Source organism: Panthera tigris, chromosome F3 (assembly GCF_018350195.1).
Source record: "Panthera tigris isolate Pti1 chromosome F3, P.tigris_Pti1_mat1.1, whole genome shotgun sequence".
Taxonomy (NCBI): domain Eukaryota; kingdom Metazoa; phylum Chordata; class Mammalia; order Carnivora; family Felidae; genus Panthera; species Panthera tigris.
Window position 1 is genome coordinate 40464846 of NC_056678.1, and position 12120 is coordinate 40476965.

The 12120-nt window shown below is 54.3% G+C and overlaps 1 protein-coding gene across 1 annotated transcript; it reads right to left on the bottom strand.

Annotated features, from left to right (window-relative positions):
* Positions 1-4287: 4287 nt before the first annotated feature.
* Positions 4288-10563, bottom strand: TNNI1 (troponin I1, slow skeletal type). The gene is made up of 6 exons (XM_007086449.2): positions 10339-10563; positions 9541-9672; positions 8474-8563; positions 7081-7257; positions 5578-5687; positions 4288-4622 (listed from the first exon to the last, which is right to left on the bottom strand). Exons 1-5 carry the CDS (start codon positions 10480-10482, stop codon positions 5580-5582), a joined length of 651 nt encoding a protein of 216 aa, XP_007086511.2. The 5' UTR covers positions 10483-10563; the 3' UTR covers positions 4288-4622; positions 5578-5579.
* Positions 10564-12120: the final 1557 nt, after the last annotated feature.

A 12120-nucleotide genomic window follows, 5' to 3' on the forward strand; every position in this document is an offset into this window, starting at 1 on the left:
TAAAGAGGCCAGAGTGGAGATTTAGGGGGATCCCCTGGCCCCAAACCATCAGATTTGTAAGTCACACCCTGACATTTCAGTTTTATTCTCATTCATATATACCCGCTAAACAACTGCCAGACCACTCTCCGGGAAGGCAGAAAACAAATAAGTGAAGTAATCACACACACACACACACACACACACACACACACACACACAGAACAGTGGTTCCCTGGCTTTGGGTTTTTACAAATTCATAACACTTTTTAAATACGAATCCCCAAATGGTGTTGCTACCATTTTATTTTGCAAAGGAAGAACATTAAAAGACAATTACCACCCACCATCCTCTGCTCCATAAGTAAAGAATATTTTAATACTAAAATAGTAAGACAAAGGCATGCATAGGTCCGTCCTTGTCACTGAGTACAGTTAGCTTTGTGGAAACTTCACCCCAGGGGCCCTGGCTTCCTCAGCAGCACAGTGGGGCAGTGGAAATTTGGGTCACAAAGAGCTCATGAGGAGAGTTGCATCCGCGAAGCACCAGTACGAGGGACACGCGGGCGTCCACCCCACTCTGTGACAGGCAAGCCACTGCATGCTGTGTGCACACGTACCTGGCTCACCTTCAGATGAACAGCTGGGAATGTTCACACACACACTCCTCCCCCAGGGCCTCCCAGTTTGGAACACGCAGATGAGGCCACACTTCTCTCCGAAACCTAGAGGGTCGGGCTCACCCAGCCTGTGCTGGCCGGTGACAGGGGTAGTTGTTGTTGGCACTGGACCCAAACGGGTGCTGAGCCAGGCCAGAGGTGGGCCACCCACTCAGGTCACCAGGCCTCTGCCTCTGGCTGGGATAGCAAACCTCCACCCACATCCAGTTTTCTCAGTAGACTGGGGGTCCAAGGACCTGTGTTTTCATCCCCAATTATGTCTGTGACCTTGAACAAGTCACTTTCCTTCTCTGGGCCTCCAGATGTTGACTGCAGTTCTCTGTGCCGGTGCCAGGGGGTTATAGAGACTCACACTGCTCCGCCAAAGGGACTCACTGGCCAGCTTAGGAGTGTGTCTGGGGAGTAAGAGAATACCCTTGTTCCTCAGCTCCAGTGAAGGAGCCTCAGGCTGGCAAGCTTTGGGGAGTTTTGAGGAGAGAGCACTGATGCGGTCATGAGAGGAGGCTGCCGCCTGCACTGGTCCCAGCAACCTGTCCCAGCCTTCAGTAGTTTGGTCACCCAGCTGGAACGGAACCGCCCCCCTGGCTGCCCAGCCCAGATCCCTGCGGGGAGTCTGACTTACTTCGTGGGGGGCCTCTGGGGCTAATGTTTAACTCAGCTCCCTCCTTCAGCAGGGCACTTTAGCCCCGGCAGCCCTGGACGTTGGGCCTGCCCTGATCAACCTGCTGGAGGTGGGCTCCAGACAGACAGGGGGCCTGGCCTCCTGCCCCCATGGAGTTAGGGCACTCGTGGGGAGGGAGAGGCAGCCGCTGGCCTCCCGAGGACTCTGGGGCAGGCAAGGGCGTTCGCAGGTGGCATTCTGCCCTGGCCCTTCCTACCAAGGAGAGAGAGGCGCAGCAGGTCCATCTCGAGCTGCAGGGGAGACGTTTACCCAGCTTAACCACAGGCCTCCCCCAAGAAATCGCCCCTCCCTGCGCCCCCAGTTCTGGCCCCAGTGTTGGAGGAAGACCTCGCCTTGGCTCAGTTGGGGGACATTTGTATCTCATTTGAATGCCTTCCCTTTTGGTAGGGATTTTGGGATTCCTCAGGTGCATAGGGTGGGCCCCTGAACCCCCCGCCGTGTCCCTTCCAGAAGGTGGCTGCTTGGGCTCTTAGTGGTAAGTCAGGCCCCAGGAAGCACTACCCCAAAGGCAGGTTGACCGAGGCTCCAGTTGCCGGTGTGCAGCTACCAAACCCTGTGACTTGGGGTGAATTACCTCACCTCTCCAAGCCTCCACGTCCTCACCCACCAATCCAAGACGAGAGGATCTATTTGTTAGCATTTTGGGAGAATGTAATGGTATAATTCTGATAAAGCATTGAACATCATATTTATTCTTATTAAAATAGTGACTAAGCATACGGGCTCTCACAGACTGCCTGGGTTGAATCCTGGCTCCTACCTGTGCGACCACGGGAAGACGCTAGCCTCTCTATGCCCCAGGAATAGCACCTTTCTCATAGAGCTGTTGTGAAGGTCAAGTGTGAAGGTGTGTACAGTGTGGTGCCTGGCACTTAGTAAATGGGCTGCATGTGGGATCTGTTTTCAGTGGGAGGCCCAGGTCCCAGCTCAGCTCCCCCTGTATCTGGTCCGGGTCGTGCTGGCCCTCCGTGGGGAAAGGGGTGGAATCGTGGCTCTCCGGATACCATGCCTCCCACCCAGGCCCTGTTCACAGCTACAACGAAATGAGCAGCCCCCTCCCAAGATTGCTGTCCCACCCAAAGCAGCCCTGTGACGGCACCTGCCTCTTCCCTCACCCACTCAGTTCCCATGGTTTTGGCTCTCTGGAAGCGTTTTGCCTCTTTGCCCTTGGTCCACCCTCACGGGAGGTGGATTAGGTTCAGCCGTGCAGGGAAGCAGGAAAAACCAAATGAGGACCTCCGGAAAGCCTTTGGATGTCCGTGGCCCTTTCCCAGAGGGCACCCACCTTGGGTGTGTTGAGTTGGCCCCAAGGGCTCTCTGCACCGAGGTGTTTGTTTTGAGTCAGACCTGGGGCTGGTCTCCTGCCTCTGTAGGGCAGGGTGGAGACCCCAGTCTGCCAGGGCCCCAGGTTAACAGTCGACTGGTGGAACTGATGTTTGGCTTTGGAACTTGGGGCCAGGCTCTCTCAAAGGGCTGAGAAGAGGCAAAGCAAGGAGACCATGCTCTGGACCCAGGCCAGCCGGGAGGAGCCCTCTGAGGCAGGGAAGGGTGGGTTTCTGTGGCTGCCCGGGCACGAAGCCCAACCCCATCCTCTGTGTACAGACCGGCCCCATCAGGTTCTCCAGCTTCGTGTGTGCGTATGAGAGAGACTGGGTGTGTCCACGCCTAAGGCTTTCTGAGTATGGTAGGAGCTGTGCTCTTTGCACACATCTGCCTTTCTGCCTACTGAGCTGGCTGTCGCAAGAACCCCAAGCAGAGTGTTGCCTTCCCTAAACGCATCCCAAGCTCCTGGTCCTTCAAGGGGCTGGCAGGCTGAGCAGATCTGGGTCCGAGGGCCTGCCCCAGGAAGTAGCTGGCCCTGCACTTTGTACTCAGCTTCTGGCATTTGTGGCAGATAATACCCTGGGAGCAGAGGGCAGAACAGGGACTCACCGGGTGGAAGGAAGGGGGACTCCTCAGACAGCTCAGCCTCTCTGGGACCAGGGCTGAATTGATCAAAAAGTCAAAGGGCCCCGGTCGGGGACAGCCACTTTCTTTGTAGGCTTAATTCAGGAGTCACCAGGACACCGCCCTGAAAAGCCAGGCTCTGCTCTACCCAGAACTTTGGTCTCTGTTCCATAGGAGCCACTCTCCTTGGTATGTGGGAGGGCAGCGGGGGAGGCTGTCCCCTCCCCTGATTCCACCCCAGCAGGCTCACACCCCTCATCAGGCTTTGGGTCCAGATATCAGTGGAATGGAGAAAGGACCTCACCTAGAGGGCAGACCACTGGTCGGCCCACCCCGAGGCAAGTGGATATGGAGGATATGACCAGTCCAGGAGTGTGAAGAGAAACTGGGAGGAAAGTGGATGAAGGTGGAGGGAGCAGGGATCAGATGTAAAGGGCAGCCCCAGGGATGGCGATGGGGAAGGAGCCACCTAGTGGCCAGACTTAGAACTGCGAGTTGTCCCTCCTGCCTGGGCCAGGGCGCTGAGTAACTCTTGCCCAGGCCTGTAGGACCAGGTAAGGGGCTGAAAGCACCCTGACCTCTCAGCCCAGAATACTCAGGAATATCCAGCAGCTTCCAGGGAGAGCTAATGCAGGTTTTCAGAGAAAGGGAACTGTGAAATCAAGCAGGGCAAGGGGCTTTGAATGCAGAAGCCCATTCTGCTGGCTGGAGTCATTAGGCGGGGCTGGGGTTGTTCCAGAGGCTAGGGCCTGGGTAATCTGAGTGTCCTGGATGGTGACAGGGTGCTGTTTGATGTCACTGGGGCTGCGCAGAAGGGGTCCCAGAGGGACCTTAGCAGGCAGCTGCCAACTCCTTAGACCTCCATTCGGACCCTGAGCTCATGCCTCGAGCCCAGAACAGCCATCTCTTCAGACTCCCTGTCTTTCCTTTTCTTCTGAGCACTCACAGCCAGAGCTACAGAAATGACCAGAACCCTGGTTTTTAATGGAGAAGCTGTGATGCCTGGGGGCACCCTACATGTCATAGAAGCAGTGGTGGGATGCAGCACGGGGCCAGAGGGAAGATGCTTTCACACCTCTTCCTCCTCAGCTTGGCTGTACCACGGCTAGCCAGGGTCTATACCCTGCTAGGGTGAACTCTTCAGACACTGGTGTGTTTGTCCTCTTGGGTGTCTGTTTAATCCCACTTCCAGAGGAGGGCACTCAGGCTGGAGGGGAGAGGTGGGAGCAGGATGGGATGTTCCAAAATGCAGGGTGGGATGCAGAGAGGCGGGTGAGGCAGGCTGGAGGTAGGAGGGAGAAGCAGAAGCTCGGAGCACGGTGCAGCAAGCCGGCCTGTAGGGACAAAGAGGCAGAAGCCATTTTACAGATTTACCCGCAGGAGATACAGTTCTGGAACTTCTCACCCCTAGCACACCCGGGGCTGGACCACCATCCGGAGGGGCGCCTATGAAGCCTCAGCTTGGCAGCCCAGGGCCCAAACTCCCTCCCCTCTCCTTTCTGAAGCCCAATCACTGCTCCTCCCCACTGTAGCTCCTCCTCCACCACTGGTTAATTTCTGCTTCTGGGCTCTTACTTGCACATCAGCCTTCTGACACGCCCTTCTCCTGTATCTACTAACCCTTGCCCATCACTTCCTCAGGGAGCTCAGAGCTCTGGAAAGCCTGCCCTGCCAGGGCTATTTAGCAGACCTCTGCCCTACTGCACATCCCCTTGGCACTCCCATGGGGATTTTATGAGGCCTAACTTTGCTGCTTTCTCCAGCAACTTCCTCAGAGAAGGGGGTGGGGGGGCTCGTCTTCTCTGAATAGAATCCCCCCTGGAACCAGAGACTGTGATTTGGGGTACTTTGCCAGGAGGTATTTTAAAAAGCTTAGATGTTCAGCAAGTCAGAGCTGGGGGCCCCCAGGGATCGTCTCACCCAGTGGCTCTCAAGGTCTTGCAGGAGAATACCTACAGGGCTGGCCCACCCCAGAGTTGCTGATTCAATGGCTCAGGGGTGGGGCCAGATCATTAGCAGGTGGTACTGATACCACTGGTCTGAGGACCACGCTTGGAGAACACTGATCTGCTACAGCCTCCAGTTTTATAGATGAGGGTAACAAACAACGCCCCAAAGCAGAAATGATGTGCCCAAGGCCTTAGGTTGCTAGAGCCAGGGCTGATTGGAGCAGAGCTGACTCTCCTCGATGCACCACGCTGGGCCCAACCCACCAGCCATCGTTCTGGAGCCCCTGTTATCTGTTAGATTCTGGTGGGCCCAAGAAGAAGGGAGCTGGTCTCTAGGTACCTCTACTGTGAGGTGGGAGACTTGGCGGCATCAAACATCTTCTTCCGGCCTTCCATCCCAGACATGGCTTCCACGTTCTTCCTCCAGTCGCCCACCTCCACGGGCCTCTCCTGTGGGCAGGCCACACACACATCAGAGACTTAGCAGGCCAGAGGGCAGCCAGGCCCTCCAGACATAAAAGAAACTAGGTGCTAGAAAGTCAGACTCCAGGGGCGCCTGGCTGGCTCAGTGGGTTAAGTGTCCGACTTCGGCTCAGGTCATGTTCTCGCAGTCTGTGAGTTCGAGCCCCGCGTCGGGCTCTGTGCCGACAGCTGGAGCCTGTTTCGGATTCTGTGTCTCCCTCTCTCTCTGGCCCCGCCCTGATTGCTCTCTGTCTCTGTCTCTCTCAAAAATAAATAAACATTAAAAAAAAAAAAAAAGAAAAGGAAAGAAAGTCAGACTCCTCGGGGCCCCTGGGTGACTCAGTTGGTTAAGCGCCTGATTCTTGATTTCGGCTCAGGTCATGTCACGGTTCATGGGATCGAGCCCCATGTGGGAGCCCCCGTGTGGAGCCTGCTTGGGATTCTCTCCCTCTCTCTCTGCCCCTCCCCTGCTCACACATGTGCATGCATGCTCTCTCTGTCTCCCAAAATAAATAAACACAAATAAACACATTGAAACATTAAAAAAAAGAAGAAGGAAAGAAAGTCAGTCTCTTCAAGAAGAGGAAATGCTGACAGCCCTACCCAGCTGGTGAGGTCCAGGGACACATTCAGAGACAGACACATATCAAGCTCCACAGGAAGGAGGAGGCTGTGTCAGCTGGAAGTTCTGGATGATTGGGGCTAGTTCCCACCCCAGTGAACTCACAGCCCAACATTGCCTCCAGACCTACACCAACTTCCTGGTCTGGTGCTCAAGGCAGCTCAAGGCCACCCCTTCTAACCTACCTCCTCATAAATTGGCTCATGTCCCATTTTATCAGCATATTGCCTGGCCATCTCTTCTCTTTATGAAGCTTCTAGGGCCAGAGACCATGTCTTTCATCCGTGTTCCTTCTAGAGCCCATCGATTCTGGGCACATATATTGAGCTCAATCAGCTTTGAGTGATTTGTTCCTGAATGAGTGATTGAACTCAGTTTTCTAATTTCTGTGCTCATGGGTCCTATGACCACAATGATCTGCTGTCTTTTTCCCCAGTAGCGACAGAGGTCACTGTCTCCCTTGTCATCCTAACTCCACATTCTCTTCACACTGGGTAGAGTTTTTACTTTATTGCTTGGTCTGGCTTTCTTCATGTCCCAGTTTCCTCCTCAGATTGAGAGCAGCCTGAGGGAAGGGAGCAAGTCTTCTTTCTTCCAAAACAGAATAAGACTTCATCACTGGTCTCCCAGAGGGTTCTAGAATGTTCTAACAGGCTGCCTGGCCTCCAACAGGAGCTCCTGCCTGAGTCTATGTGATGGAGTGACTGGTAAAGGCTGATGGCACAGGGAGTGAAAGGTTCTGAGAAGAGGGCTCCTCACCTTCTCTGTGTCTTCCTTCTTCACTGACTTCAGGTTGGCCCGCAGATCCATAGACACCTTGTGCTTGGAGCCCAGTAGGGCCCGGAGCATGGCATCAGCTGAGACCCGGACCCGACGCAGTGGTGGACGCTTGAATTTCCCACGGAGGTCCAGTACCTTCAGCTTCAGGTCCTTAATCTGCAGGTGAGAAGAAGCGAGGGTTCACTGGAGAGACTGCGTGCACCCCCAGGGCACCCTTCCTGAGGACCTCAGACTTCGACAGTTCCAGCCAAAACCACCCCCCAAATTCTCCAGCTTCCAGGCCAGACCCTCTGGGACACTCAGACCCACTCATCACTTTGCAAATAGCCACAATGTGTTTGTTGACGAATGAATGAGAGAGTAAATGGACAGATAAAGCGCATTAGCCCTCTCTGTCAGGGTAGGGTGAATAGATAGGGCAGTCCCACCAAACTCAGCACAAGTCTGGTTTGGAAGCCCCGTTTCGGGGGGGGGGGGGCTGCTGCCTCCTATTCCTGTGGTCCCATTTCTGCTTCTAAGTAGCCCCTCCCAGTGAGCCTTCAAAGCAGTTCATTGAGGGCACAGCCTTGGTCCAGTGGGGCGGATGAACTCCACTCCAGGGTGCTATCTCTAGAGGGAATTCTGGGAAGATTAGTGATGCCACAAACCATCATTCCTGATGGGAGAAGTAGGAAGAAACAAAGTGGTGTCCCATCCCACTACGTCCTCTCCTCCCTGTTTGAACAAGCACCCAGGAGCAGCTCACTACAGCATCAGGAGTCCTGCCCTTCTGAGTTCTGCCCCATCACACTGGAGCAGGGTCTGGACTGAGCTAATGCTCCCACGCCCCACACCGAGGGAGCACAGGGCACTGCAGTGGGTGGGCGTGGGGGCGGGGGGGCAGCGACCAGACCTGGTCCCACAATCACCACTGTGTGACCTGGACCAAATTTCTCAGCCTCTCTGAACCTCAGCGTCCCTCTTTGTAACGTGCAGATAATAGCACCTACTTCATCCACGGGGGGCGTAGGGAGGATCAAAGGGTGCAATGCACATGAAAGCCATTCACAAAGGGAAGATGTTATTAACAAGCATATGATTGTTTGTGTGGGTGAACAAAGAGGGCAGCTCCTCTTAGGCTGAGGAGCCCGTGTGGCAGGTTGGGAGGAAGTTTGTGCTTTTCATCTGTGTGATTATCCTCTCTGCCCATCTCCAGTCCTAGGGGCTGGAGTGAAGAGACCAGAGCTTCCCAAGTGGCCACTTCCCAGACCCTGCAGGAGAAGGGGGACCTACCTGGTCCACGGCTGCAGCATCCTTGCCCCCCCCACCTGCCCCGGACATTGGACATCGCCCCACCACGCACCCAGCCTGCCCTCTCCTCCTACAGGCTCACCTCCCTGGTGTTGTGGAGGCATTTGGCCTCAATGTCATATCTCTCCTCATCCACCACCTCCACCTTGGCGTGCAGGTCCCGGCAGAGGTCCTGGAGGAAGAAAGGTTAATCAAGCACAAACAGAAAAGAGGGGACAGGAGCTTTGGGGACCCCAGCCTTTCTTTTCTGCCTCCGTGCCCAGCACCTTTGCAAGATTTACATTCTGGAAAGGACCTGACCACCCCCTTTTCTCTGAGGTTCGTGGCTTCTAATAGCTCAGTGTGTAAGCCCTTTGTTTTCCTTTCTGAATGTAACTGTTTTCTTTAAAAAGTTTTCTTATAAAAATCAGTTAATACAATTAAGAAAATTTGAAAACTATGTGTTAAACAAAAAGAACATAATAAAAATAACGAGTGGGGTGCCTGGGTGGCTCAGTCGATTAAATGTCTGATTTCGGCTCAGGTCATGATCTTGTAGTTTGTGGGTTCGAGCCCCGTGTTGGACTCTGCACTGACAGGTCAGAGCCTGGGGCCTGCTTCAGATTCTGTGTCTCTCTCTCTCTCTCTGCCCTTCCCCTGCTCTCTCACTCTCTCTCTCTCTCTCCCCCCCACCAAAAAATAAACATTTAAAAAATTTAAAAAAATAACGAGTGATGTCACCAGTAGAAGATGACCATTGGTGACATTTTGGTATATTTCCTTCCAGTCTCTTTTCTCTGCAGCCACCGGCATGTAAACAGGTATCAGTGTTTTGCAAACATTAAAAACCTGTTTGCAGGAGAAGGGGAGAAATGGGGCCTCCCAAGATCCCCCCCACTCCCACCCCACTGCACACCTTCCAGGCCCTGGCACTGGTCTGATGTGGGGCCCCAGCCCTGGCCTGGCCCCGCCCAAAAAGCTGCTCCTCCCCGCTCTGAGTCTCCCTTCCTGCACTTGTGACATGGGATCTACCAGCACCACCTCCCAGGGGTCTATGAGATGACATGAGACCTTGTAAGGGAAGAGCCACTTGTAAATGAACCGAGCTTGGAGCCAGTGTTAGCTCAGGCTCCTGCCAGCTGGGCCCTGGGGTCAGTCGCGCAGACTCACCTGCAGCGCACTGAGGGACAGGCCACGGGTCTGCAGCGTGGGGATGCGCTCGGCCAGGTAGCGTGCCTTCTCAGCCTCCCGCTCCTCGTGCTCCTGCTCCCAGCACTCCTTGGCCTTGGCCAGCATCAGGCTCTAGATGGGACAGAGCCTCCTGACCCCGGGGCCTGGGGCCCTCGGATTCCCCACATCCTCTCCCTCCGCCCCCCCCGCCCCCCGCCCCCAGCATCAGGGCCAGAGGGGAAGGCTCTGCTCTTGCCTCTGACTCTACAAGCAACGTGTTCTCATACTGGTCAGGGCGCAGCCCAGGCAGCCCTGGGAGAGTACGAACAAGATAGTCCCACGGGGTGTGCAGGTGTGTGGGCTGGCTGCAGGCAGGACCATGTGAGAGCAAGCACTGAGAGACCGCACGCAGCATTTCTTGGACCCCGGAACTTGTTTTTCCCTCAGTCTCCCTCTTACCCACTCCTGGTCTGTTCTGGGCCACAGAGCTCCAAAGACAGAAACTCTTGCCAAAATAAAGCAAGGCCCTCTGCCTGCCACCAGGGGATTGCCACCCTGAAGCTGGTCACTGCCTCCTCTCAGGAATCTGGGCAGGTGCCAGGACTCCATAGATTCAGGTTCCCTCTCACTGACCACCAGTCTCAGGCAGTGGCTGAGTCCCCTCTGCCCCCTCATCACCCTCACTTTGGCCTCCTTCCTCTTCACCCCCCACGACCCTCCACACCCCCACAGAGTCTGCACCACATGCCTTCCTCCGTCTCCCACTGGATGTCCCCCAGAGCCAGCACGAAGCCTCACCTTCAGCAACAGTTTGCGGGAGGCAGTGATCTTGGGCTTTCTCTGAGGGTGAGAAGGGGAGAGACAGGTGGTGAGGTAGAGGCTGCAAAACCGGAAATGTGGTCTAGGCCAGGATGCGTGCGTGCCAGCCAGGTTCACCATCATTACCCAGAATCCTCGCCATAGGGTCCCTTAACAGGTCCCTCACCTCTGTGACTGAGCCCCTCAAATTCAGAGAATGCTGTAGTCAGCTACCTTGACTTAGAGGCTGAAGCCCCCGCTTTCAATCCTGGTTCTAACGCTGGTGGGAGCCTACGTGGGTCACATGACCTCTGTGGGCACCTCCTTCCTCGTCTGTAAAGAAGGATGCTGACACCCACCTTCCGCAGTCCACAGAGTTATTACAGACAGAACGACATCGTGGACGTGCAAATCCTTTGGAAGGCATGAAAGAGAGGCACCTGTTAGTGCTCTACATAGTAATGTACCAACACCTTGGTGATCTGTTATGTCAGAGGAACAAGCTGTGAATTTCATACGTGAAGAAGTATATCTTTTTAGCCATCACAGCTTTTTTAATGTCAACATCAGCCGTATTCATCTTCCTCAGGTACAAAAACCTCGTTTTCTTGGGGCGCCCGGGTGGCTCAGTCGGTTAAGCGTCCGACTTTGGCTCAAGTCATGATCTCACGGTCCATGAATTCGAGCCCCACGTCAGGCTCTGTGCTGACGGCTCAGAGCCTGGAGCCTGTTTCAGATTCTGTGTCTCCCTCTCTCTCTGCCCCTCCCCCGTTCATGCTCTGTCTCTCTGTCTCAAAAATAAATAAACGTTAAAACAAATTTTTTTTTAAAACCTTATTTTCTTATTTAAAAAATGCTTGATATATTCCTGCCAACTGGACATGTTCTCACAAGTCTTAGCTCTACGGCAGCGTTCCCCTTGGGGGAGGCGAAGGTGAGGCGGGCTGTGCAGTTCCTAACTGATGAAGCTTGAGGCCTTCTGAGCATTTGTATCTCTTCTTTTTTTTTTTTTATTTTTTTTATTTATTTTTTTTAACGTTTATTTATTTTTGAGACAGAGAGAGACAAAGCATGAACAGGGGAGGGGCAGAGAGAGAGGGAGACACAGAATCGGAAGCAGGCTCCAGGCTCTGAGCCGTCAGCCCAGAGCCCGACGCGGGGCTCGAACTCACGGACCGCGAGATCGTGACCTGAGCTGAAGTCGGACGCTCAACCAACTGAGCCACCCAGGCGCCCCTGCATTTGTATCTCTTCTTGACCACAGGTTGTCGATTCTCATTGTTACCAGCGAGCAGCGTAGACTATACTGCGCTGCGGGCCGGGAGAGCGTAGCTCTGGTTTGTTAGGCTAGCGTGTAAAGTAGAAGTGAGCAGGATTTGCGGGAGAAAATGGGAGAAAAATGACCTTGCATTTTGTGCGTGGAATGTGTGACTTCTAATCCGACTGTCGAGAGCAGTTCTGTTTGTCCCTTCACCTTCTCAAGAGAGGTTTGGACTGCGTCTCAGATTGGTGTGCTCGTGGGAGAAACGGCCCGTGGCTATAATCACTACCACTCACGGTTTAGACACTGTAATGTACTCATGGAAACGTTTTGTTGCAATATCGTTCCCCCGCTGTTTGGTGAGCTTATGGGACACCTCGCTGCATCATCAATCAGTGGTGACTCACTTTAATACGAGCCTCAGCAAAACTTAGACATTCATGTGGTGGGGCGCCGGGGTGGCTCAGTCAGTTAAGCGTCTGATGCTTGATTACAGCTCAAGTCATGCTCTCGCTGTTCAG

What these genes read in the sequence shown, in the direction of transcription:
- TNNI1 (XM_007086449.2), bottom strand. Translation starts at nt 10,482, where the DNA reads ATGATGGTGAACCTGGCTGGCACGCACGCATCCTGGCCTAGACCACAT. An exon ending in GCCTCCACAACACCAGGGAG is followed by an intron (nt 7,258 to 8,473) that starts GTGAGCCTGTAG and finishes TCTCACCTGCAG; the next exon opens with ATTAAGGACCTGAAGCTGAA. An exon ending in AGAAGGAAGACACAGAGAAG is followed by an intron (nt 5,688 to 7,080) that starts GTGAGGAGCCCT and finishes GCCTGCCCACAG; the next exon opens with GAGAGGCCCGTGGAGGTGGG.